The following is a 25027-nucleotide window of genomic DNA, read 5'->3' on the forward strand; positions in this document are numbered from 1 at the left end:
GAGAAATCAGACGCAATCGGAAACCATATAACAAATACACTACAAGCTCTGAAAATGGATCTTCAGAAAGCGATGACCCTCATAAAAAGATAGAACGGATGACCCTACGTTCCTCACAAAAATCAAAGGAAAATTTTTTAGACAAAAACAAAGGAGACAATTCGACAACAAATTCGTCGCAAGATTCAATAATAGAGAGAACAAACAAAGAACCTTTCAACAGAAAAAAGAACAAAAAGACATAAACCTTGTTGTCAATATCTCTGAAAGGACTCTTACAGATACTGAAATAAAATTGTTAAACAAAGGACTGGGCTTTGTACCAACTTTTGAAATTCAAAACTTTGACTTTACAGTAGACTTTTATCACTTCTGTAGGAGCTTAAGACTGAAAATGTTCTTCAAAGACAAGAAAGAGACAACGGGAAGTAAAAATTTGATACCCAGTAAAATCAGGGAACAAAGTACCTTTGATCCCGACATTAACACCCCCATGCTCGAAAGCTTCCAACAGGTGGTCCTGAAAGAAATACAAGAGAAATGGCAACATCCAACTAATAATAAAAAGAATTTATCTAAAAAAGAAGAAGAAGCTTTGAAAAAATTAATGGAAGATGACCAGATCGTCATAAAAAGAGCAGATAAGGGGGGGGGGTCATAGTTGTATGGGATAAAAATGCATATGTGAATGAAGCAATAGGTCAACTATCAGATGAAAAAGTTTATAGAAAATTATGTGAAGATCCTACTAGGGTATTTAAGCGTGAAATAGATAATGTATTAGAAGAAGCAGTAATAGAGAACATTATTGATGAATATACAAGAGGATGTTTATCTAAAGATTGTCCAAGAGTACCTATCCTGTACTTACTCCTTAAGATGCACAAGAATTTAAAAACCCCCCCAGGACGCCCAATCATTTCAGGAATCGATTCCCTTATGTACCCCCTAGCCATCTATGTAGATAACTATTTACAACCTATCGTACAAAACTTACCTAGATGTCCTAAAGACACTAGTGACTTTTTGAGACGTATAGAAAAATTAGATATGAAAAATGTAAAATTATTATGTACCATGGATATTAAAAGTTTGTATACGAATATACCTACCGATGAGGGGATACACGCTATTAGGAACAAATTATGTGAGAATCCAAGTTTGTCTAATGCCGAAATCGGCTTTCTGATAACATTATTAGAAATTATACTGAAGAAGAATTATTTCAGATTCCAGACAGAATTTTTCCTACAACTACAGGGGACCTCGATGGGGTCCCCTGTTGCGCCGAGTTTTGCAAATGTCTTTATGTCATCTTTTGAGGAACAAGCTCTTGTGTCGCACCCCCTTAGCCAACACGTCGTCCTCTGGCTTCGCTATGTGGACGATGTCTTTGTGGCCTGGGCAGGTAGCGACACAGAGCTTTTGGAATGGGTCACTGCGATTAATCAGATACACACACTTATCAAGTTCTCAATAGAATATCATACCGATAAAATTCCTTTTTTAGACGTTGAAGTTAATAGAAAGAATGATACACTGATTACCACATTATACTCCAAACCAACAGGTAAAAATAACCTTTTGATGAGATCAAGCTTCCATCATCCTAACACTTTTAAAGGGATCCCTAAGGGACAATTTATTAGAGCACGTAGAATATGCAATACTGATGAAGAATATACAATTAATAAAGACAAAATGATAAGAAAATTTGTAGATAAAGGATATAAAAAGAAAGAGATCACACAAGTTGGTAATACAGTGGCACAAAAAGATTGGAAAGAACTGAGAGCAAAACGCACTTCTAACAATAAAGACAGAGATAGACTGTCATTTATATCTACATATGATAGACATTCAAGAATGGTACAGAATGTAATATTGAAGCATTGGGACATACTTCAATGTGATCCCAAGTATGGAAAAATATTCAGAGATAAGCCACAATTTATTTACAGGAGAGGTAAATCTCTAGCGAACTATTTAATTAGAGCAGATGTAGAAAGAAACCCTAACAAAACAAAGAAACAATCTTTCTTTAAAGCACAACATAAAGGCACTTTCGCATGTCTATCATGTCAAAATTGTAATTCTATCATTAAAGGTGACAAACTGCACCACCCCACCCAAGGCACATCAATTCCAGTAAAAGTCTGGTATTCCTGTAACAGCAAAAATGTCATATATATGTTGAAATGCCCATGTGGGAAGGTATATATAGGACAGACATCTAGAAATATTCGAATTAGACTTAACGAACATAGAAGTGCTATAAGAACACATTTAAAAACAGGTGCAAAAGAAGAAAAGAATAAAAAATATGGAGAAACTACAGTGGCAAAACATTTCCTAGAAAGCGGACACCAAGTGTCAGATCTTGGGTGGATGATAATTGAAGAAGTAGAAGGCAGTGACAGTGAACAAATTAAAATACGACTATTACAAAGAGAAGTATATTGGATTAAACGTTTGGAGTCCCTTAGTCCCAAAGGTCTTAAGGAAGAGTGCAATTATAATGTATTTTTGAAATAAAACAAAAGGGTAGTGCAATATATATAAAAATATAAAAACATAAATGTACAAATATTTACATCTAGCCTCTTTAATTAGACCATAAAATATTTAATATTTAGTAACAAATACATATACCGACAACTTAGCAGTTTTGTGCATTTTTAAAGTTTATATCATATATTATACTCACTTCCGGCCAACAGGGTTTTAACCCCTTAAGGACGCAGGGTTTTTCGGCTCATTTCTCGCTCTCCAACTTCAAAAATCCATAACTTTTTCATTTTTACGTGTACAGACCTGTGTGAGGGCTTATTTTGTGCGTAACAAATTTTACTTTCCCGTAATGTTATTTATTTTAACATGCCGTGTACTGCGAAGCTGAAAAAAAATTCCAAATGTGGAAAAATTGAAAAAAAAAACGCACGTTCTTGTGGGCTCAGTTTTTACGACTTTCACTCTTCGCCCCAAATAACATGCCTACTTTATTCTTTGGTTCGGTGCGATCGCGGTGATACCAAATTTATATAGGTTTTATTGTGTTTTAATACATTTTCAAAAATTAAACGAATGTGTACAAAAAAGAAAAAAAACTTTTTGCCATCTTCTGACGCTAATAACTTTTTCATACTTTGGCACACGGAGATGTGTGAGGGGTCATTTTTTGCGAAATGAGGCGACGTTTTCATTGCTACCATTTTGAGGTCTGTGCGACATTTTGATCATTTTTTATTTCATTTTTTATGTTATGTAAAAAGGTGTAAAAGTCGCATTTCTGACATTTGGGCGCCATTTCCCGCCACGGAGGTCACCGCCGCCCGTAACCGTTTTTATATTTTGATAGATCGGGCATTTTGGGACGTGGCGATACCTAATATGTTTGTGATTTTTACTGTTTATTATGTTTTATATCCGTTCTAGGGAAAGGGGGGTGATTTGAACTTTTAATATTTTATTAATTTTTTTTATTTTTTAAACTTTTTTTTTCCACTATTTTTTAGACCATCTAGGGTACATTAACCCTAGATGGTCAGATCGCTCCTACCATATACTGCAATACTACAGTATTGCAATATATGGCATTTTTGCAGGTCATACATTACAATGAGCCACTGGCTCATTTTAACGAACCTGCAAAAGCCATGTAGCCTCGTGTCAAAAGAAGGAAAATAGATGCCTGCGACTTTGCCGGCGGCGTTGAGAGGGTTAATAGCCACGATCGGTGCAAGCACCAACCGCGGTTATTAGCGGTGGGGGTTTTGTGCAAAATACAAAAACCCCCACCTTTGTATGAAGAGGACTCAGCCCGTGAGCCCTCGTCATACATCCCTTATACCTCTGCGCCGTAGAGCTATGGCGCAGAGCGTTAAGGGGTTAAATACCTTGGAGACAGGTATCGTATACGTCTGAGGAAGAGGGCGTGTCCTTCGAAACGTCACAACAGGTGGACGATACTACTCTGTCCAACAGTCAGAGAAGTTTGTGTCTCAGCCCCGGGGATTTCCAAACAAGTGAGTATTTGAACACTTAATAAGGTGAAATTTCTAACTAAACTACATTGTACACTAATACACTCACAGGATCGTATATGTATTAGCTAGCCATGAGAAAGATTTAAACTTCATGAATGTAAGAAAATGTATATGAAGACTAAAGAAGAATTGTTGTAAATATATGTATATACCAATAATGAAGTAAAGTTTGAAAAATATACGAAAAAAAGTTTTTCATGGTCATTTTATAGGACACTGTTCGTTGATGCGTTTTATGGAGGATATGGAGATTCACCGAGTCCTAGACCAAGTGTAAAAATACCCTCTGTACATCTATATCAAATACTTCTACGATATAAGTTTGAAACGTGTCAGAACTTTTTTTTGGTGTTTATAAGAAGATTAAATAAATAGAAGTTTTAACTTTTCCATGTTTGCCTGGTTGCTGGATTTACCTCTTCTATTCGTTACCGACTGATTCGGCTCAGCTATTCCATATATTCCATTACATGTCTACTACAGGCAGGTGAGCTAAATCTCTTTTTTCTTTTTGTTCAAGTGCTGAAAGTAGTTTGCCTTTGTTGTCTGCTGCCCTATATTTTTTTACCCTATTACTGAGGTGAAATTTAAAAAATAAAACTTTGGAAGAAAAAACAAGTGGCATCAAAAATATTACTACAAATAAAGAAAATGTTTTAGTTACAACATTTTAAAATACAGGAGAGCCTGGCTATGCACCATAAATCTGATTATGCGAAGTTAATTGGCAAACAAGGGAAGGAGTGCTGAATTAAGTATGGGCGAATCAGTCTGGGATTTTTAGTCTCAAAAGTAGAACAAAAAGCAAGGTGAAAAACACAAAAAAACAAGACACCGCTGTATGACTGAGATACACTTGGAAAACTGCACTACAGCTCACTATCTACTTTTCTTTGACATGTGCATCCATAGGGGCAAAAAACCTGCAATGTTTAAGATGTGCCTAAAAAGTCTCAAAATTACACAAAAACATACACCAAAAAAATGGTGCATGTGTAATATGTTGTTTTTATGATTGTGGCTTTTTTTATTAATATATTTTGTATATTTTGGGAGTGACCATCTTGCTAAGGCATTGTTAACAGCCTTCAGGAGTATACTGTACAACTGCAATACACACAATAGACAGGAAGAGTTTGTAAATGCTGCCTGACATTTATGGTTAGAAAAGTAAGAGTTTTCCTTATAAAAACTTTGCCAATTAAGGCCACCTTGCAGACTCATGGGGACTTACAGCCATTGATGCTCCACTGAGAGATTGTAAATGGTATATGTACCCTCTCTGTGAGTATATTATATGTAGACAACTTTTTAAATATTAATAGTACAGCTTATATGAAGACACAAACCATGTATGGGTCTGAAATGTTTTACAAACCTATTCATAGGAAAGGTTTTTAGTAGGTGATCATTGATGGTGCAACAGCAAGTACGCCGCAGATCTGCTCTTCACATCGACGGAGGCAGCTCAGTAGTAGTGTTAGGCAGCTCAGTGCTTGGTATAGTGGGATGTCAGATACATACCGGTATACAGGAATATAAAATATTTATGTTTTTTATTTATTTTTGTTGATACACAAAAAAGGAAAAGTGGTGTTTTAACTGTATTTTATTAATTTATGTAAAGCAGTGTATTACATCATTATGACAGTGGTTGCTAGGCAACTAATTTGACACTCCCTATGGCAAGGCCTACAAGTAGAACCAAAATGGATCATTGTGGGTCATTGTTAAGGTTACAGAACAGCACCTGGTATCATCTATGAGGGTGCTGACTTCTACTGGAACTAATATAGACAATGAATGGAACAGCATGATGCATACGTGACCTTCAATTCTATTCATTAGTAAGAAAATTACCCACATTCCCGTGATTGATAGTGGTCCCAGCGGCCCCAGCTGTGAATAACAATAAAATATGTGATAACAATAAAACTGAGACAACCATATTAATCGTGTTACCAAAATCTGCAAGAAACTTGCCACACAAAGTCCCACAAGCATACGAAGGTACCTACAATCTAAGATTGATCCACCTGGCAGTGTCTAAGGCTTCCCTTTGTTGTTCAACATTGTTCCTCCTATGAAGGGTTGGTCTTAAGTACAAGGAGCCACAGTGACTAAAGTTGTCAGGCTGCAAGTGTCACCAGCAACCAATAACCAGGACAATAAACCTTCCTCAAGGCTTTGGCTTCTGAGCAGAAGAAGCCAGAAGGTAAGCAACATAAAGGCAACAGTTCCTGACAGCACACAAATAATCATCATTTTGTAATTAACTGTATTGATTGTAATATTTTTACAGGTGGCCTACATTTGACCTGCTCACAACCTAATAGTTACAACGTGACCTCCAGAAGCCTCTTTATCATATCAGAATGGGCATCATAGAATGGGAGGCCATCAACTTCCATGCCCAGATTCCCTGTAACTCCACTTCGGATACCATGATCTACCAGTATAGACAATAGCTTTTCTTCCTGTACAAAAAAAAGGAATATAATAAGGAAAAACAATACTCAAGTTAAATTCAGACATGTAAGACAATTCATTTTATAACTGATACATGATGGGAATTTCTCAGTCAAATCTTCATATTCTTTGCAGATTTTGCCTCTACTGTACACAGGGCTGTCTGTAGTATTGATGCTGCCCTAGGCACAGATTCCCAATTGTAGATAGCGCTGTTTCGCAAGGCGGCAAAAGAGAAGTGGTTTTCCTTGTTCCATCTAAGAAAACCTATTTGCATATTTCCCAGAGTCCTCTAGTGGAGTATCAATGGCTATAAGTCTCCACACACCTACAAGGCAGCCTTAATTGGCAAACTCTCCGTAAAGAGAACTCCTACTCCCCGACCCTTTGTTTTGTTCGAATGAGTGTTTTGTTGTCCTACTTTTGAGATGATTTTGCACTTCTGGGTACAACCCTTGAAACCCCTTAGGGGACACCAGGCACCTCCACTTAAATTATGTACAAAGATAACTTAACTATTAGCAATGCTTGTGGCTTTTGAGATGAAAAAAATGTAAAATTGCTGCTTCCTAAATCACATATTACCTTTCTGACAGAGGGTAATGAGGCAGCCCAGGTCTCCCGCTCTGACAATTTTGGGAACCCTATTGCCTTTCTCAAATAACGATCATGAATTTCACAGGTATTCAAAAGGTATAAGGCACAGGATACAGCATATCCTCCCCAGTTGGACACACCTATAAAGGAGATAACAAAGTCAACATTTTTTAACTTGGTGAACATGTGCAGCATTGGAAACAGTGTTAGTAGTGGGAAGGGCGAGACAGCGGTGTAAAAGCTTGCATAGTTAGGCCACAGAGGGGCTATAGGTACTGTACTTGATGATAAGATGATAAGTCAGTGTCTGAGAAAAGTATAGGAAATTTTTTTAAAGGGAAAATACCTTTATGAAAAGGAAAAGTTAATATGCAATAATGTTCTTTAATACAACACCATAAGTTACTCACCAGCAATCACTGTGAAGTCAGCAGGAACGTCACATGCAATGGTCTCTCCATTTCTAACATATTTCTTCACACCTTCTTTCACTTTACCCGTCCCCAACTCATTGCCACCATCTCCAATCCCTGTAAAAATTAAAAACTATATTTTCTTACCTCAAGTTCACAGCTTGTAGAAATCTACCTCTAGTTAGGAACACAGGGGGGCATTTATCAGCGCTTGTACGTCAGTTTTCTGGTGTACGAGCAAAAAATAATTGCAATGTCTATTGTACTGCAAGGAATTCCCCTTTACACCACCTCCACACCAAGAAGACATGGAGGAGTGTGAAGGGCACATGGCCCGTGACAGAGTGGGCAGGGCCTTGCATCTACACCAGTGCAGGGCCTGATATAACATCCTGAGGTATCCAGAGGGGCATGGATAAGGGGTGTAACTACCGCTATAGTAGCTGCTGTTACAGGGCCTGGCCAGGCCACACAATCAAAAGAATGGAAGATGTGCTATGCCGCAGAATATGTGATACTGCACAGCACATCCTCCATTCTACTGTGGGAAGTTAGGAAGCATGACCGGGCCCCCTACAAGTCTGCAGTCCGCTTAGTGAAAGAATACAGGGGGAGGGTCAGAGGACGGCAGCACAGCAAGACCAGAAAGCTATCTCTAATGTCCTGCCTCCAAGGTGAGCCTAGTTATCAAGGTATAAGAAGAGCTCAGTAAAAAGCCTGTCTGACAGAGCTTCCCGGGAAATGTATTTAAGTATATCCATGTGTGCATATCAGTATAAGTTCATACTTATAAATTCATGTCTGTACGTTTATGATAAACATTTGTGTATATAGCAGTGTATACATAAGTGTGTATCATTATCAGTGTGTTTATATGTGATGGGTATGATTGTATACATGTCTGTATAGCAGTGTATACATGTGTTTATGATTGTACACATGTGTATATAAGTGTATATGATTGTACACATGTGTATATAAGTGTATATGATTGTATACATGTGTGTAACTTGTGCATGATTGAATACATGTGTGTATAGCAGTGTATGTATATATATATATATATATATATATATATATATATATATATGTGTATACATGTGTGTATAAAGAAGTGAATACAGAAATATAAAATAACATACAGATATCAAACATGTTTCTGTAAAACCTTAAAATACTAAATGTGTTTTCCAGCTACTGAATAATTGGCAGCCCTGCTGTATTATATACGTAATCACTTTGAGATGGTTGGGAATGTGACGGAAGACTGAGATGGAAGCAGGCCGCGCTGTCCATTGTGTAGCGATGGTGCAGGGCTACTACAGGCTCAGCTACTATTCACTTCAAAGAGAGCCCCCCTGCAGTATCCCTGCACCACCACTAAACAATAGGCAGAGCTGTCTGCTTCTGCCTCTCTCCTTTGTGTAGTAAAGCTGCTGGAAGCTTCTCTCCTCTGATCAGCGGCGGTGCAAGGTGTCACATCAACACCGCTGTCACAGTGATAACTTATCCTACTGAAAGACTGTTAATATTTTGTTGATGGAAAAACTTTACTCCTAAACTATTTTAGGGTTTTTCAGCAACATGCAGGTATAAGATATTCTTTAAATAAATTTAGTTTCAGTGGTGTGTCATGTTTAAGGGGCCCCATTCAGAAGTCTGCTATGGGGCCCAGCCTGGGGGGAGATTTTATCATATGCCGGAGCACAATACACTGGCATATAATAAATTCCCTCTGTAGTTTATTACATTAATAGGGTCAGTTATATAATACTGTTTACAATGGTGTGCACGTACCAGTAGTACTGATGCCTGGAACAGCTTGTGCAGCAACAAACAGATCATCAATGGGGTCCACTAAGTGTTTCAGATTTACTTTCCTTGCATTATAATAATTGCCATCACTTGCCCTTCCTGTCCTTTCTATGGCTACTAAATGATCAAACCTTGGAAGGGAAAAAAAAAGATGAATATGTTACCCATGAGGATAAGTAGACCAGCAAAACAAAGTGTTTACAATGTTTTGTGGCATGTTTGTAGACATGTTGGCATTTTCAAATAGAACTTGTGTAAGTTTGCAAAGAAAAATGGTCAGAAATAATATTAAAAAATGCACGTGGAAGATACAAAATAAGGAATGCTGGGCTACAGCATATGCAGATCATTGATAAAAGTGTTTTTAATGATAATATCCAATGAATACAGAAATCTGTATAGACAAACATGCAGAGAAAAGCAGATCACATCTCCATGCATCCAAGGATTCTCTTTACATGAATCTGTTGTTCCATAACAACTGCCCAATGCAGACCCTAAACTAATAGTTCTGCCAAAAAGGGGTTCATATTTTATTTTGTACAATATAGTCATTTTTGTTCACTGTACCCTATCTTTATAGTATTCACTGTATGTCTGCCATTTTACCTATGAATCAAGAGTACTACAGGTCATGGAATTATGAGAGGGAAATGTATGGTCACATCCTGGTGATGTACTATCATCTATGGTCATGCCTGAAGTGTGGAGCCAGGATTACTCTTCTCTAACCTGGGTGCAGTGGGGTCTCCATCCTCACACAGAAATCTTACTGCACAATTTGGTGTTTCTCCCTTGTAAGTTAACAATGGTACAGCAGTCTTCAGAACTCCTGGTAAATAAAAAAATTATAAAGAAATGGTGGTCTTCCCACACAACCTATTAATATCACAAGGAAGTCTACTAAAACTTGCAAATCAAGACAGTTTAATGTTTTGGCTACTTTTTACAATCATTTTACCTTCGGAAAATGGAACTTATGCCATTGATTCAACCAAATACAAGTGCACTTTATCCAACATTAGGTATCACTATTGTAAATGAAATTATAATTTTGTGTATCATGTAGATATACTCAATTTAGATCAGGTTGAATTAAAAAAAAATACATTGCCTATGTAATGGTGATAATGGTGAGAAATTTATCTTTTTACATCACAAACAAATCTATTGGAAGTAATTCTGTATTTATAATCCACCCCAACCTACCTTGTTCTATAGAATCTTCAATTATTTTCTTGTGCATGTCAATCGAACGTTCATCTGTAACTATGGCAACCTTCTTTCCAAGGGCTTGCAATGTAGCCGCCATTGCAAGGGCTCCAGGAGGACCATCTGTCTCCTCAGGAGGGACATGCTGGTGGTGAGTGGGGAATCCAGTGGTTATGAGGACTGACTTGGCATGAGACAGAGAGAGAGAGCTCTTCAGTAGTTCATCCTTAATGAGCAGATTTTTAATCCCTCTGTTACCTGCAAGACATGTACATTCCTTACACATGAATGAGTTTTGAATTAATTAGTATATTTTCCAGACATTATGAAATTTGTTGTAGTAGCAGATATTAAACCCATTCCCATTTCTTAGCGATATCTGTTTTCCACCATCATGATAATTTAAGGGTTGATGTACCGGTTTTTGACTTAATAATCTATTCACAGCACGTGGATAGATCCAAGGATCTACCGGTAGTTGGTAAGGTCTGAGTAATGTAACCACCCAAGGATCATGACAATGATCATGTAACACCTATGAATGGAACATAAACTTAGGCCAAGCATGTGCTGGTGCTCAATTTATGGGACTAGACAAGCGCTGTTTCCATATTATATTTAGACCTATATTATGAAAGTGGAGGCAGTGCCCATGCTCAATGACTGTTGCTAGAAAAACAATCACATTGGATCAAGGGAAATTTTTCCCAATGGGAAGACTGCCATGTTGCAAAAGTGTCTGAGAAATGAATGAGGTACACTAATGAGATTGGTAATATCTCCCGTGGTTCAAAATTTATCAGCACAGAAAGTTGCAACAACAACATTTTCCATGAAATGCACATCTATTTGATGTCATGAACGTGGCTGGATCTAATTGTTATGAACCACATAAGAAAATCTGTGTCTGTAACTTTTGAGAAACAAGAGGTATTTCAAATGTAATTGCAGTAATTGATGTGCAACACAATGGGGCAGATTTATCAAGTGTCTGAAAGTCAGAATATTTCTAGTTGCCCATGGCAACCAATCACAGCTCAGCTTTCATTTTACCAGTGCTCATGAATATTTTAAAGGGGAGCTGTGATTGGTTGCCATGGGCAACTAGAAATATTCTGAATTTCAGACAGCTTGATAAATCTTCCCCAATGACTACCTCTCCATTGGAAAAACTTGCCCTTGTACTAATATGACATTTTTTGAGATAGCAGCCATGTTCCTGGCGTAACCTAGAAGATAGATCCCCTCACCCATTACTTGCTGGAGTATTCAGATATGTAATTCTCCCTATTGTTTCTGAAATAAAAGCGTGTCCTGGGACTTTTGACTCACAGCCATCAGCTGTTTGAGCAAATCAGTGCCAGGATGCATTTCCAGCTTTAATAAAATTTCCATTCACTGACATATCTTGGAAAAAAACAACGTATATTCAAAAGTGCCAAATCAGTTTATTGTGATCTGTTTCTTATTAAATTGGGTCACAAAATCTAAAATTAACTGTCCATAGGAATAGTAAATTAACCCTTAATGTTTCATATACTACATATTATTTACCTGGGTCTATACCAACAATTTCTTCCAACAATCTGATTCTTTCAGCCATCCGCTGTGAGACAAGGCTGTAAAGTAGGGGATCAGAGGAGATCTGAACGACTACTGGTACCTCTTTGGTCAAAGGGTCTGGAGTGTCTGAGTTTTTAACATCAGTTATAAACATGGAGCCGGGAGAGTGGGTGAAAGCCAAGGGAGACTCTGAAAGAACAATTGCAATATACACAAACAAGGCATGAGAATCATCTACACTCACAGGAAGATAGAAAGATGTGATGTGACTGGCTTTACTTCTTCTCTGCTGCCACTTCACCTTTCATGACAGTCACTGCCAGTGGTGTCCTGGTGTCCCCACTGCTATCTACCCTCTCAGGCGTTCTGCTGTCCCTGTTGTCTCCTCCTGGCACCTAGTCCCATCTGACATGGAGGTAGGTGTGCGAGCCTTGAGGTTACTTGATAACTAGTCCTATACAAAGGTGCTTGACCTTACCCTGATCCGTATCTACCTGCATGACTTCTGGCTTATACATTGAATTCTACCTGACTGCCATTTGTCCTGACCAATGACTGTCAATGTCTATTCTCAGACTGACTACTTTGACAGCTAGAAGCCTTGCATCTTGATCACAGTATTTTTCGGACTATAAGGCGCACCATCAATAAATGCCTGCTAAAACATCTAGGTTCACATATAAGGCGCACCGGAGTATAAGGCGCACCTGATTATAAGGGTGAATGACCAGCAGGTGGCAGACCTGTGCACAGTTCAAGGCAGCATGTTGTCTGTAAGTATGGTTCATATATAAGGCGCACTGGACTATAAGGCGCACCTTTGATTTCTGAGAAAATCAAAGGATTTTTAGTGCGCCTTATAGTCCAAAAAATAGGGTACATCAAAGTCCAAAGAGACCAAACAAAACTGGTCCCACTGCTTGTTATATGAAATCAACATGTAGGCTTTAATGTTCCATACCAACCAACCTCTCACATAAAACATTGTTGTGCCAATTGCATAGCATGAAATTATGTTTATACACTGAGACCAAACTACTCATTCTAGAGAATTCAGATGTTAATTGTTTCCTATAAGTTCCATACATTATTGATACCTACTGCAACTAACAACAGCTTCCATACCAGTGACACCACAAGCCCAAAACACTGGGACATCTCCAGGATGAATGTGCACCGTATCTCCATAATCAGTCTTCTGAAGATCTTCAATACCAAGGAAACCTACTCATTTAAGGATAGAAAGAAAATTGAGATGTATAAGGAGTGAAAACACATAGGGGCAGATTAATCAAAGTCAGAATATTCCTAGTTGCCCATGAAAACCAATTACAGCTCCACTTTCATTTTACCAGTGCTCATGAATATTTTAAAGGGGAGCTGTGATTGGTTGCCATGGGCAACTGAGAATATTCTGGCTTTCAGACAGCTTGATAAATCTGCCCCATAATCTTTATAAGAATTGAATGTCAATTCTGGTCACTGGTTTGGTGATAAAAGCTAAACAAACCATCAAGGAATACCACAGCAACATCTGAGCTCTGTGATACAGGATGGTACTCCCTCATCATCATTTAGCATCTGTTATTATTCTTTATGCCCTGCCTTTCTTCCTGTGTTTATCAGTATGTCTAAGATTTGATCCCTATACTCACACTGTCAACAGATGAATAAGAAGCTGATTAACTTTCTAATGACCTAACAATTTACAGTGGCAAGATATCGCCTTGACGTGCCAAATTATCAAGTGAAATATTCTCTAGGTATGAAAACAGTTAGGGCCCATGCATATGAACGTATAGGGGATGTGTAAATGGACGGAAATACATCCCCCATAGTTGTCGATGGCACCGGGGCTCCGTACGGTGAGCACAACATCTGCTCACCATACCATGCCGTGGGCGCGAAAATGATAAAGCGTGCTCTATCTTTGGCCGTAAGAACGTCTGTTTGCCATTATTCTCTACAGAGAAGGGAGGGGCGAGCAGCACTCGCTTCTCCTCCTCTCCAGCGCACTGATGTGTGCATGCACCCTTAATCTTTTGCCTTCTGTCCTTATTTCTATTTTGTGTATTGCCTTTTAGATACACTGCTCACTGGACGAGGGAAATAACAAAAAAATAAACATAGCTTTTTTCCTCAGTGAAGTTAACTATATTCATCTGCACAATTCATTTCCAAAATAAAAAAAATGCTCCAAAGGTTTACATAAATCTGCTGTTTATGAATTCAGAACTACTTTCCGATATATACTACTTACTAAAGGAGAATAGAGGGGAGGGGGAATAGGACACGGATACCTTTTACTTTAATAGACTATATTACAAAGGTTATTATAATATACCCTTGAAGTAGTAACAAAAGTGAATGGCACTCACCCCTTTTTATGTTGCTTCTTCCTTCAAATCTATTAAAACATACTCACGTACAAGCATTACATGGCGGAGGGAGTATAAAAACAAAACCACACATGTAAAGGAAGAAGGAAGAAGCAACGTAAAAAGTGGTGATTGCCATTCACTTTTTCTACTACTGCAAGTCTCATTGGATGTTTATTCATGAACAGGGCACAACCCCTGAAGCCCCCAGTCTCCAAGTTTGAACTTAAGTGTTTTTTGGTCATTGCCGTCCAAGACTTTTAAGCAGTGCCATCTGTGTGTTTGTCTTACATATAGGTATTACAGTATAACATGCCCTATACCAAGATACACATATTAATGAAAATGAATAAACATTAGTTTTTAAAAGTTTCGTTTTACAAGTTGCACTGTATAGTAAACTATTAAGGACTGTATGCTCCTTGGGGCACTACTTACCTGGAGAGCCAATGTGCACAGGAGCCCCATGGTATTTCTTCATGGGATGGGTAGCAAGTACTGCAGCCTCCAGCTTGTCCTGGGGAATTGGTCTCATGGTCACCACAAGATTACAGGAAAATAAGCCCACCCCATGGCATGGAACCGCTGTCTGCAAGAGAAACAAATCTGCATAATTGAAAGAGAACATCATAGTCACTGCTTATTTGAATAATAAGGACGCAGAGCAACACTAATATAGGTGATTAATAGAGATGAGCGAACATGCTCGTCCGAGCTTGATGCTCGTTCGAGCATTAAGGTACTCGAGACGGCTCGTTGCTCGGACGAGTATTTCCCCTGCTCGAGATCGAGCATTTAATTAAAAAAACACAGTGAAGAACAATGAAGAATAGAATAAAAACAGTGAACACAGTGAACACAGGATCATTTAAGTGAAAAACACAGTGAAGAACACAGTGAAGAATAGATTACAGATGTTCGGCACATCTGCTTACTTGTCGGAAGATACGCGCGGAACGGTGCGAACAAAATAGTATGTGAAGAACAATATATATGTGTGAAGAAGACATTGCAGAACACGGTGAGCAGGACGGAGACACAAGGGAGCAGCACAGAGACACCGGGGAGCAGCACAGAGACATCGGGCAGCGGCACGGAGACATCGGGGAGCGGCACGGAGACATCGGGGCACGGAGACATCGGGGCACGGAGACATATGGGCACGGAGACATATGGGCACGGAGACATATGGGCACGGAGACATATGGGCACGGAGACATCGGGGCACGGAGACATATGGGCACGGAGACATCGGGGCACGGAGACATATGGGCACGGAGACATCGGGGCACGGAGACATCGGGGCACGGAGACATAGGGGCACGGAGACATATGGGCACGGAGACATCGGGGCACGGAGACATATGGGCACGGAGACATCGGGGCACGGAGACATATGGGCACGGAGACATATGGGCACGGAGACATATGGGCACGGAGACATCGGGGCACGGAGACATCGGGGCACGGAGACATATGGGCACGGAGACATCGGGGCACGGAGACATCGGGGCATGGAGACATCGGGGCACGGAGACATCGGGGCACGGAGACATATGGGCACGGAGACATCGGGGCACGGAGACATATGGGCACGGAGACATATGGGCACAGAGACATATGGGCACGGAGACATCGGGGCACGGAGACATCGGGGCACGGAGACATATGGGCACGGAGACATCGGGGCACGGAGACATCGGGGCACGGAGACATCGGGGCACGGAGACATCGGGGCACGGAGACATATGGGCACGGAGACATCGGGGCACGAAGACATATGGGCACGGAGACATATGGGCACGGAGACATATGGGCACGGAGACATCGGGGCACGGAGACATATGGGCACGGAGACATCGGGGCACGGAGACATATGGGCACGGAGACATATGGGCACGGAGACATCGGGGCACGGAGACATATGGGCACGGAGACATATGGGCACGGAGACATATGGGCACGGAGACATAGGGGCACGGAGACATCGGGGCACGGAGACATCGGGGAGACTTCAGTGGAAGAAGAGCAGCGGATCCCGGGACAGCGTATCTCCCGACAAGTAAGCAGATGTGCAGAACATCTGCAATCTATTCTTCACTGTGTTTTTCACTTAAATGATCATGTGGTCACTGTTTTTATTCTATTCTTCACTGTTCTTCACATCTGTTAACTTGTCGGGAGATAATATACGCGCGGAACAGTGAAGAATAGATTGCAGATGTTTGCATACATCTGCTAACTTATCAGAAGACATTCTTTTTCAATTAATTAACACATTTTATTCCCGAACCATGGTCCCTTTGAAAAATGCTCGAGTCTCCCATTGACTTCAATGGGGCTCGTTATTCGAGACGAGCACTCGAGCATCTGGAAAAGTTCGTCTCGAATAACGAGCACTCGAGCATTTTAGTGCTCGCTCATCTCTAGTGATTAAATGATCACAAATTCTCATTTGAAAACTCCACTGAAACCCATGTGTTTGACTTAACTCTTTTGATGTGTTTTTGACAATTAAAAGGCCAATTCAATAATATTTTACAACAGCTCTTTGATATAGGCCTCACTTGCCTATTATTTCATTATTTATGTCGGCAGTTTCTTTGCAATCCTCCTCAGATTAGCCTGTCCTTGCAGTTGTTGTCTCCTCTGTCTGTTGTTGACACAAGAAAATGGACTAATTGTAACTGTTGGAGGGGAGGTAGAAGGCCCCCCTGTTCCCCATCAATCTCTCAATCCTAGTCTATATTGAGACTATGTTTATAGCAGTTGGCAATAAACATTTTATGATATCTTCTGTAGAGAATATCTAAAGATACTGCTCCTCTCACTAGTCACTTTCTGCAGTAAAGCACACACTACACAGCAGTACAGTGCAGAGGAGAATAAGAACTTTGTGCACCATTACGGTACATACACACAGCCTTAAGCCCGCCCGGCTGCATACCGCTGTAGAGTAGGTGACCCCTCCCCTTAGACGGTTGTCTAAATGTACCCTGTCGCTATAGATGGCAGCATGTAACCTGATCCCTCTTTGTGCTGACAGTCTGATGCCAAAATGAATTTAAAAAACAGTTCATGTGAATTTTGTAATGAATAATTTATATTCTACCATTTGCCCAGATTTTAGTAGAGATCAACTAGAACTACAAGTCCATCACAGGTCTTAAAAGAGGTTGTGTTACGTTTAACCCAGGCTACACCACAAGCCAAATTGCTAAGACTCTAAGGCTCCAATTTTTTTCATTTCTCAATAGTGTATTGTACCTCCTACCTTATACATGCTGACATTTCTTTTCTGTTCCACATTCCTTACGGGTACTCCTAGTTTCTGCACTGCACTTTCAAAGGAAAAGCTACAACCTAGGTAAAAAGTCACCATATCCTTCAGCTCCTTTGAGTAACCCTCTAGACTAGTAAGGCTCTCAGTGTAGATACCATGTTCATATCTCCGATACAGTGGGCAGTCCGTCCTGGAATACATACACAAACGGTTCATCTGGTGCAGGAGCATTATAGTAACTGCTAGCAGTCACACATGAGGATGCAATTGTCTTGGAGGTTGTCAGCACTAAGGCAGAGAGGCATGTAACGGGAAAGAATATTTACCTTTACAGCAAATGCAGATAAGATACATGGATAAGGATGTTCACATTAAAGAGAACCCGTCATGCAAAATAACCCCCCTAAACTAAATATATTTTCATAAACTGCTATTGGAGAGCATTGCCTCTATCACTTCATTGTCCCTCTACATGCCTGTAAACCTAAGCAATGAGGTCCTAAAGCTGTATGCAAATGACTTGTGAAATGTCCAATGAAGCATTAGCATATTCAAGCTGTCCACCTTATTCATGAGTGGGAGGCACAGCCACACCCCCAGTGCATGACTGACAGCCTGTATAATGGTGTGAGGCTGTATAATGATGTGCTTCCTGGTGCTGGTGGCCACACCCCCTGCAGCCTGTGTGTGCATATGTGTGTGTTTAGGAGAGATACAGCAGCTCCAGGCAGCCATGTTACAGCAGAACATGTCAGATTCATGTGTAGCTGATGTCTGTGTCTCTCACTTGTATATTAGGAGGATGCAGCATGTCAGCAGATGCAGCACACACACTAGCAATGCTTTACTATACATTACACACAGACATGAGCAGGGGGAGGAGAGGGGTAACAATGGTGACATCACTGCCTCTGACCATGTGACCAGCCTCATTTACATGATAAAAAATAGATGATTTTACAATGAATAATGTATGAAAAAAATAAATAGATAAAGGCTGGGATGGGATCCTTGTGAGCTGCTCCAACAGGTAGTAGTGACAGGACAAGTGACACAGACCTGATGACAGGTGTCCTTTAAGAGCTTTGATAGATGGATATGTTGAAGCAACTCCCAATGTATACCCCTGACAAAAGGCTGTGAAGTTACCTACTGTACAGTCATGGCCAACAGTTTTGAGAATGATAAAAATGTTAATTTTTACAAAGCCTACTGCATCAGGTTTTATTATGGCAATTTGCATACACTCCAGAATGTTATAAAGAGTGATCAGCTTAACAGCAATTAATTGCAAAATCAATAATTGCCTAGAAAATGAACTTTTTTTCCCCAGAACACATTTCAACTTCATTGCAGGCCTGTCATAAAAGGAGCAGCTTACATTGTTTCAGTGATTGCTCCAGTAACACAGGTGTGGGTGTTGATGAAGACAGGGCTGGAGATCAATCTGTCAGGATAAAGTAAGAATCACACCACTGGACACTTATAAAGGAGGCTGGTGCTTGGCATCATTGTTTCTCTTCTGTTAACCATGTTTATCTCTAAAGAAACATGTGCTGTCATCATTGCACTGCAAAACAGGACTAACAGGGAAGAGTATCACAGCTAGAAAGATTGCATCTCAGTCAACAATCAATCGCATCATCAAGGAATTCAAGGAGAGAGGTTCCATTTTTGCCAAAAAGGCAGTGCAGATCTTGCTCAGGAATGGCAGCAGGCAGGTGTGAGTGCATCTGTATGCACTGTGAGGCTGAGACTCTTGGAGCAAGACCTGGAGGGCAGCAAAGAAGCCACTTATCTCCAGAAGAAAAATCAGGGAGAGACTGATATTCTGCAAAAGGTACAGGGAGTGGACTGCTGAGGACTGGGGAAAAGTCATTTTCTCTGATGAATCCCCTTTCCGATAGTTTTGAACATCTGGAAAGCAGCTTGTTCGGAGAAGACAAGGTGAGCGATACCACCAGTCTTGTCTCATGCCAACTGTAAAGCATCCTGCAACCATTCATATGTGGGGTTGCTTCTCAGCCAAGGGAATCGGCTCTCTCAGTCTTGCCTAAAAACACATCCATGAATAAAGAATGGTACCAGAATGTCCTCCAAGAGCAACTTCTCCCAACCATCCAAGAGCAGTTTGGTGATCAACAATGTCTTTTCCAGCATGATGGAGCACCTTGTCATAAAGCAAAGCTGATAACTAAATGGCTCAGGGAACAAAACATAGAGATTTTGGGTCCATGGCTTGGAAACTCCCCAGATCTTAATCCCATTGAGAACTTGTGGTCAATCATCAAGAGGTGGGTGGACAAACAAAAACCAACAAACTGTGACAATTGTGATTGATTGTGCAAGAATGGACGGCTATCAGTCAGGATTTGGTCCAGAAGTTGATTGAGAGCTGCCAGGGAGAATTGCAGAGGTCCTGAAGAAGGGTCAACATTGCAAATATTGACTTGCTGCATTAACTCATTCTAACTGTCAATCAAAGCTTTTGTTACTCATAATATGATTGCACTTGTATTTCCGTATGTGTTAAAAATATGTGACAAACACACACAAAAACCAGAGGGCAACAGATCATGTGATTATATAATATTTGTGTCATTCTCAAAACTTTTGGCCATGACTGTACAAGTATATAGTGGGATAAGTTGCTAATGAGCTCTGCTTCAAAACAATATATTGATCACAGAATACTTTAGTAAGAAATACTAGCCTTTTGTTCTCTATGGTTGTATGGAGCCCTATCAAAATATTTGCATATATACTGGGAGTTTTCCTGGTGTAATATGCCCTATGTGCCAAATGTAGGCTATTTATGTGATGTAAACATAGCCAACACACAAGAGTGATAGAGGATTCTTTACCGTATATCGGAGGCACTGCTCAGCGGAGGACATTTCCACTCCCCAACATCACTGCGATATAATAGAGGAAGAGGGCCACTGTTGGCCTGGCAAAAATTCTCAAAGTCATTGGCTAAAGACTTGTGCAAAATAACTATATTGGCCTGGTTAAAACCTGAAACATATGTAACAAAAAACACAAAAGTTAGACAGATCACATCTACAAAAAATATAGAAAAGTATATAAGTAAATGATAAAAAAAACATTGCACTGAATCTCCTAATATACAGAAGTTGCCTCATCAACTTATCAGAACATCTCCTATTGTTTGAGTTAAAAAAAAAAACAGACTTATTATTATCCATTCACATTGCGGTCTTATATACTGTGTGCTGGACACTATGATTAGTAGTACCGATGCACCTCAAGGTATAGTTCTGGTTCCCCTCCTTTCACATCGTACACAGCAGACGATGTGTATTCAACTAGCTGCTATTTCCAGAAGTTCTCTGATGACTCTGCTATAGTAGGCGCAATCATTAACAAAAAACAAAAAAAGCTCTATAACGTGTGACTCCTAGTGTGTACACCGGTCTAAAGATAAGGGCTCTCATAACCCCTCCAATAAGCGTTTGAAGACATATGACCGGAGTCAACAATATAAATCAATCTTTCTTTATATCCAAATGTGAAAAGACATAAAACACCAGTACATCACCAAATCTTCGGCAAACAGTGTCAATTGTCCATAGAATAGTAACACGCTAGGAGATCATGGCCTTTCACTGAGCAGCCGACGCCCGTATGGTCTCGTGTGACGTTTCGGAGGTGTGTCCTCCTTCCTCAGACATGCGTGATACTAGGTAAGTGGAGATTTAAATACTTTCTTAATACTTATAGTTATACATAACTTATTATATAGTAGAATCTACATTAAATACCACTAGCCTAGAAACGAAATACAACAGACATACATACTTACAAAAATAGTGCTATAGTAGGCCTCATTACAGGTGAGAACGACAGGGAAAACAAAGAATTGATCCGGGAATTTGTGGATTGATGCCAGGAAAACCACCTTAGGATTAATGCTGGGAAGACCAATGAGATGGTGGCACAGTCCTCCTTCTCAACTAGTGGCCATGCAGGGGACGGACATTGAGGCAGTGAAGTCCTTTTAGTACTAGGGTGTCCTCCTCAACAAATAAACTGGAGTGGGCAGAGAACATAAATGCACTTCACAGGAATGGTCAGAGCAGGCTTTACCTGCTGAGGAGGCTGAGGGCATTTGGAGTACAGGGGGCACTTATTAAGAACTTCTTCAAATCTGTAGTGGCATCAGCCATCTTCTTTGGTGTAGTTTGTTGGGGAAGGAGCATCTCAGCTAAGGAGAGCAGCAAACTTGATAAACTGATACGGTAAGCCAGCTCTGTCCTGGGGGGTCCTCTTGACACAGTGCAGGTGGTAGCTGAGGAGGACACTGTGTAAGTTGAAATCTATTCTGTGGAATAGCTGCCATCACATGCATAAGTCTGTGGGGGCATTGGGGAGCACCTTCAGTGACCCACCGCTTCACCCCAACTGTGAAAAGGAGCATTATTGGAAGTCATTCCTCTGCTGCGATCAGGCTGTTCAACAAACAAGGCACAAACAGAAGTAACCTGTGCCCACCTCCTAACCAGTACCTGCAGGTCCCTTACACAGACTGAATACCAAACTGCCAATCATTGCGTGTCTTCTTTTTTTTGTCTTTTTATCCGCTTTTCGTTCATTTATCCCTAATATTATTGTTGTCATTGTTTGTACTGCACTCTCTGCACTCCCTCTGCTGCTGTAACGCTGTGAATCACCTCCCCTCCCCCCCCCAGTCCATACTATACATAGGCAGGGGTGGAATAACACCAAAGTCTATTATGCTCACATAACAAGAACAATAAGGTCCATACAAATGATCCAGATTTAACCCTGCTACATTGGAGTCCAGGGTTCTGATTCTGATTATTGCCATAATCCTCGGGGGTCAGCAGATTTGTTACAGAAATGGTTTTACCAAAGGTTTTCCAATGCAGTAAAGCTGTAGTAGAACATTTATTTTTAACTGGATGCAACTGCATAGAAAACTGCCAACATCTATGCTCTTTTCTCCAAAAAAACAAAACGCAAGCCATGAAAGATGCCATATAAATAATAAACTCACCACTGTCAGGTGAATGAGCATCTATGAAATTTTTTAGATATGCACAGGAAAACGGTAAACTGCAAAGACACAACCTATGTCAATGATAAGACCTGCAGCACCATCTAGCAGTAAACATGGATTACTGCAGTAGCAACATCAACATGTACTTTGCTCTCTATTTTTTTCAATTAATTCCAAGGTGACAATTGTTGGATTTTGGACTTTTTGGATTCCATTCTTGTTTTGTATAAATTGTATAAAAATCCTTCTGTTGTGATAAGTAAACTATATATATTGCTGATTTAATTTAAAAAAAAAACCTACAAACACTGCAGCAGATAAAATTTTCCAAAATTATAACTTAAACAGGCTACAATCATGTATGTTTTAATCCCCAACCGTAACATCATTGTCCACACATCATTCTAACACTTTAGTACACGTTCTTAAAAGTTCCTTCCATAAAACATTTTATAAAGTTGCTTAACTGAGAATTAAGAGGTGGAACAAAGTTTGGATGGCAGTGTAAGCCATGTCATGGTATACAAATTTGTCTTGTCCGTGAGATCAAATTTTGTGCCCAGTTGGTGTCAGCAAAGTGTTCACCGAGAATAACCAGTCACAGTTTTCAGAGCCTGTGGTAGGAATTTACCATTGTTCACCGGTCTATGATGTAAACTCTATCTCACCAGATATATCAGGAGGCTCCAGCCATTAAAGTGAGGCGTGGATCAACAAAGGACACTTACTCATAGATCTATGATAATCTTTTTATACTGATTATACATGGCCTCCTTCCTTATGCAAATTACCAGAGCCCCCCCATGCTGTAGCTTCACTGTGCAGCAGCATGTCTCTTTCTCCCTCTTCCTCAGTTTGAGGTAACAACCCCTATAGGCTCATAAGCATAACTTTAACCCTTTCAGGACCTGGCCCTTTTTTGTTTTTTCATTTTCATTTTTCACTCCCCATGATCAAAAATCCATAACTTTTTTATTTTTCCATGTACAGAGCTGTGTGATGGCTTATTTTCTGCGTAACAAATTGCACTTCGTAGAGATGGTATTGAATATTCCATGCCGTGTACTAGGAAGCGGGAAAAAAATTCCAAATGCAGTGAAATTGGTAAAAAAACGGATTTGTGCCGTCTTCTTGTGGGCTTGGATCTTACGGATTTCACTGTGCGCCCCAAATGACATGTCTACTTTATTCTTTGGGTCGGTGCGATTACGGGGATACCAAATTTATATAGGTTTTATAATGTTTTCATACATTTAAAAAAAATTAAAACCTCCTGTACAAAAATTTTTTTGGGGGATTTTGCCATCTTCTGGCGCTAATTTTTTTTTTATACTTTGGTGTACAGAGCTGTGGGTGGTGTCGTTTTTTGCTGATTTTGATGACGTTTACAATGTTATCAATTTTAGGACTGTTCGACCTTGTGATCACTTTTTATAGAATTTTTTTGTCTTTTAAATGACAAAAAAGTGCCATTTTCGACTTTGGCGTGATTTTCCGTTACGGGATTAAACGCAGTGATCATATTTTGATAGATCGGGCATTTTTGGACGCAGCGATACCTAATGTGTTTATGATTTTTACTGTTTATTTATATTTATATCAGTTTTAGGGAGAGGGGGGTGATTTGAGTTTTTAGGGTTTTTTATTATAATTTTTTTAACTTTTTTTTATTTTTAGTATTTTTTAGACTCCCTAGGGTACTTTAACCCTAGGGTGTCTGCACGATCCTATCATATACTGCCATACTACAGTATGGCAGTATAGGTGTATTTTACTACTCATACATTACAATGTGCTGATAGCACATTGTAATGCATGGGTTAACCCGAGGCTACCATGGCGACATCTGTGACGTCATCGGGGAGCGGCGATCCTCGAAAAGATGGCGGCGCCCAGTGGGGCCCTGTACCTTAATTATTCTGATATGCAAATTAGCTTTAGTGACTTATGTCTGGTGTTTGTGACTCTTCTCTCTCTCAGGCTGGCAGTGAACCCCGCCCCATTATTCTGTCTGATAGCTCTGTGTCTCTTCAAATCACGGACCAGCCTCCTTGTACTTAGGGACTGTCTGCCAATATTCAACTACAGACATATAAAGCTCTATGTAGAGATGGGAAATATTGTGTCAATTTTTTTACCTGGTGCCTTGTGTTACATTCATGACATATAACCAGTGATATCATTGCAGGTCCTTTAGTCTTCTAAGA

General features: G+C 39.9%; 1 protein-coding gene across 2 annotated transcripts in view; it reads right to left on the bottom strand.

The window, feature by feature from the left end:
• Positions 1 to 5640: 5640 nt before the first annotated feature.
• Positions 5641 to 25027, bottom strand: part of DGLUCY (D-glutamate cyclase) — a 31946-nt gene continuing 12559 nt past the window's right edge. For both annotated transcript variants that reach the window (XM_072116668.1, XM_072116666.1), the window contains exons 3-13: positions 20641 to 20794; positions 17768 to 17966; positions 14932 to 15082; positions 13217 to 13339; positions 12107 to 12304; positions 10550 to 10810; positions 10073 to 10172; positions 9323 to 9471; positions 7523 to 7642; positions 7101 to 7252; positions 5641 to 6523 (exon numbers count right to left, since the gene is read on the bottom strand). In XM_072116668.1, coding sequence (XP_071972769.1) covers positions 6383 to 6523; positions 7101 to 7252; positions 7523 to 7642; positions 9323 to 9471; positions 10073 to 10172; positions 10550 to 10810; positions 12107 to 12304; positions 13217 to 13339; positions 14932 to 15082; positions 17768 to 17966; positions 20641 to 20794 — 1748 coding nt within the window. In that variant the 3' untranslated portion in view covers positions 5641 to 6382. The remainder of the gene's footprint in view (positions 6524 to 7100; positions 7253 to 7522; positions 7643 to 9322; positions 9472 to 10072; positions 10173 to 10549; positions 10811 to 12106; positions 12305 to 13216; positions 13340 to 14931; positions 15083 to 17767; positions 17967 to 20640; positions 20795 to 25027) is intronic.

The sequence above is a fragment of the Engystomops pustulosus genome, chromosome 7 (genome assembly GCF_040894005.1).
Source record: "Engystomops pustulosus chromosome 7, aEngPut4.maternal, whole genome shotgun sequence".
Classification (NCBI taxonomy): Eukaryota; Metazoa; Chordata; class Amphibia; order Anura; family Leptodactylidae; genus Engystomops; species Engystomops pustulosus.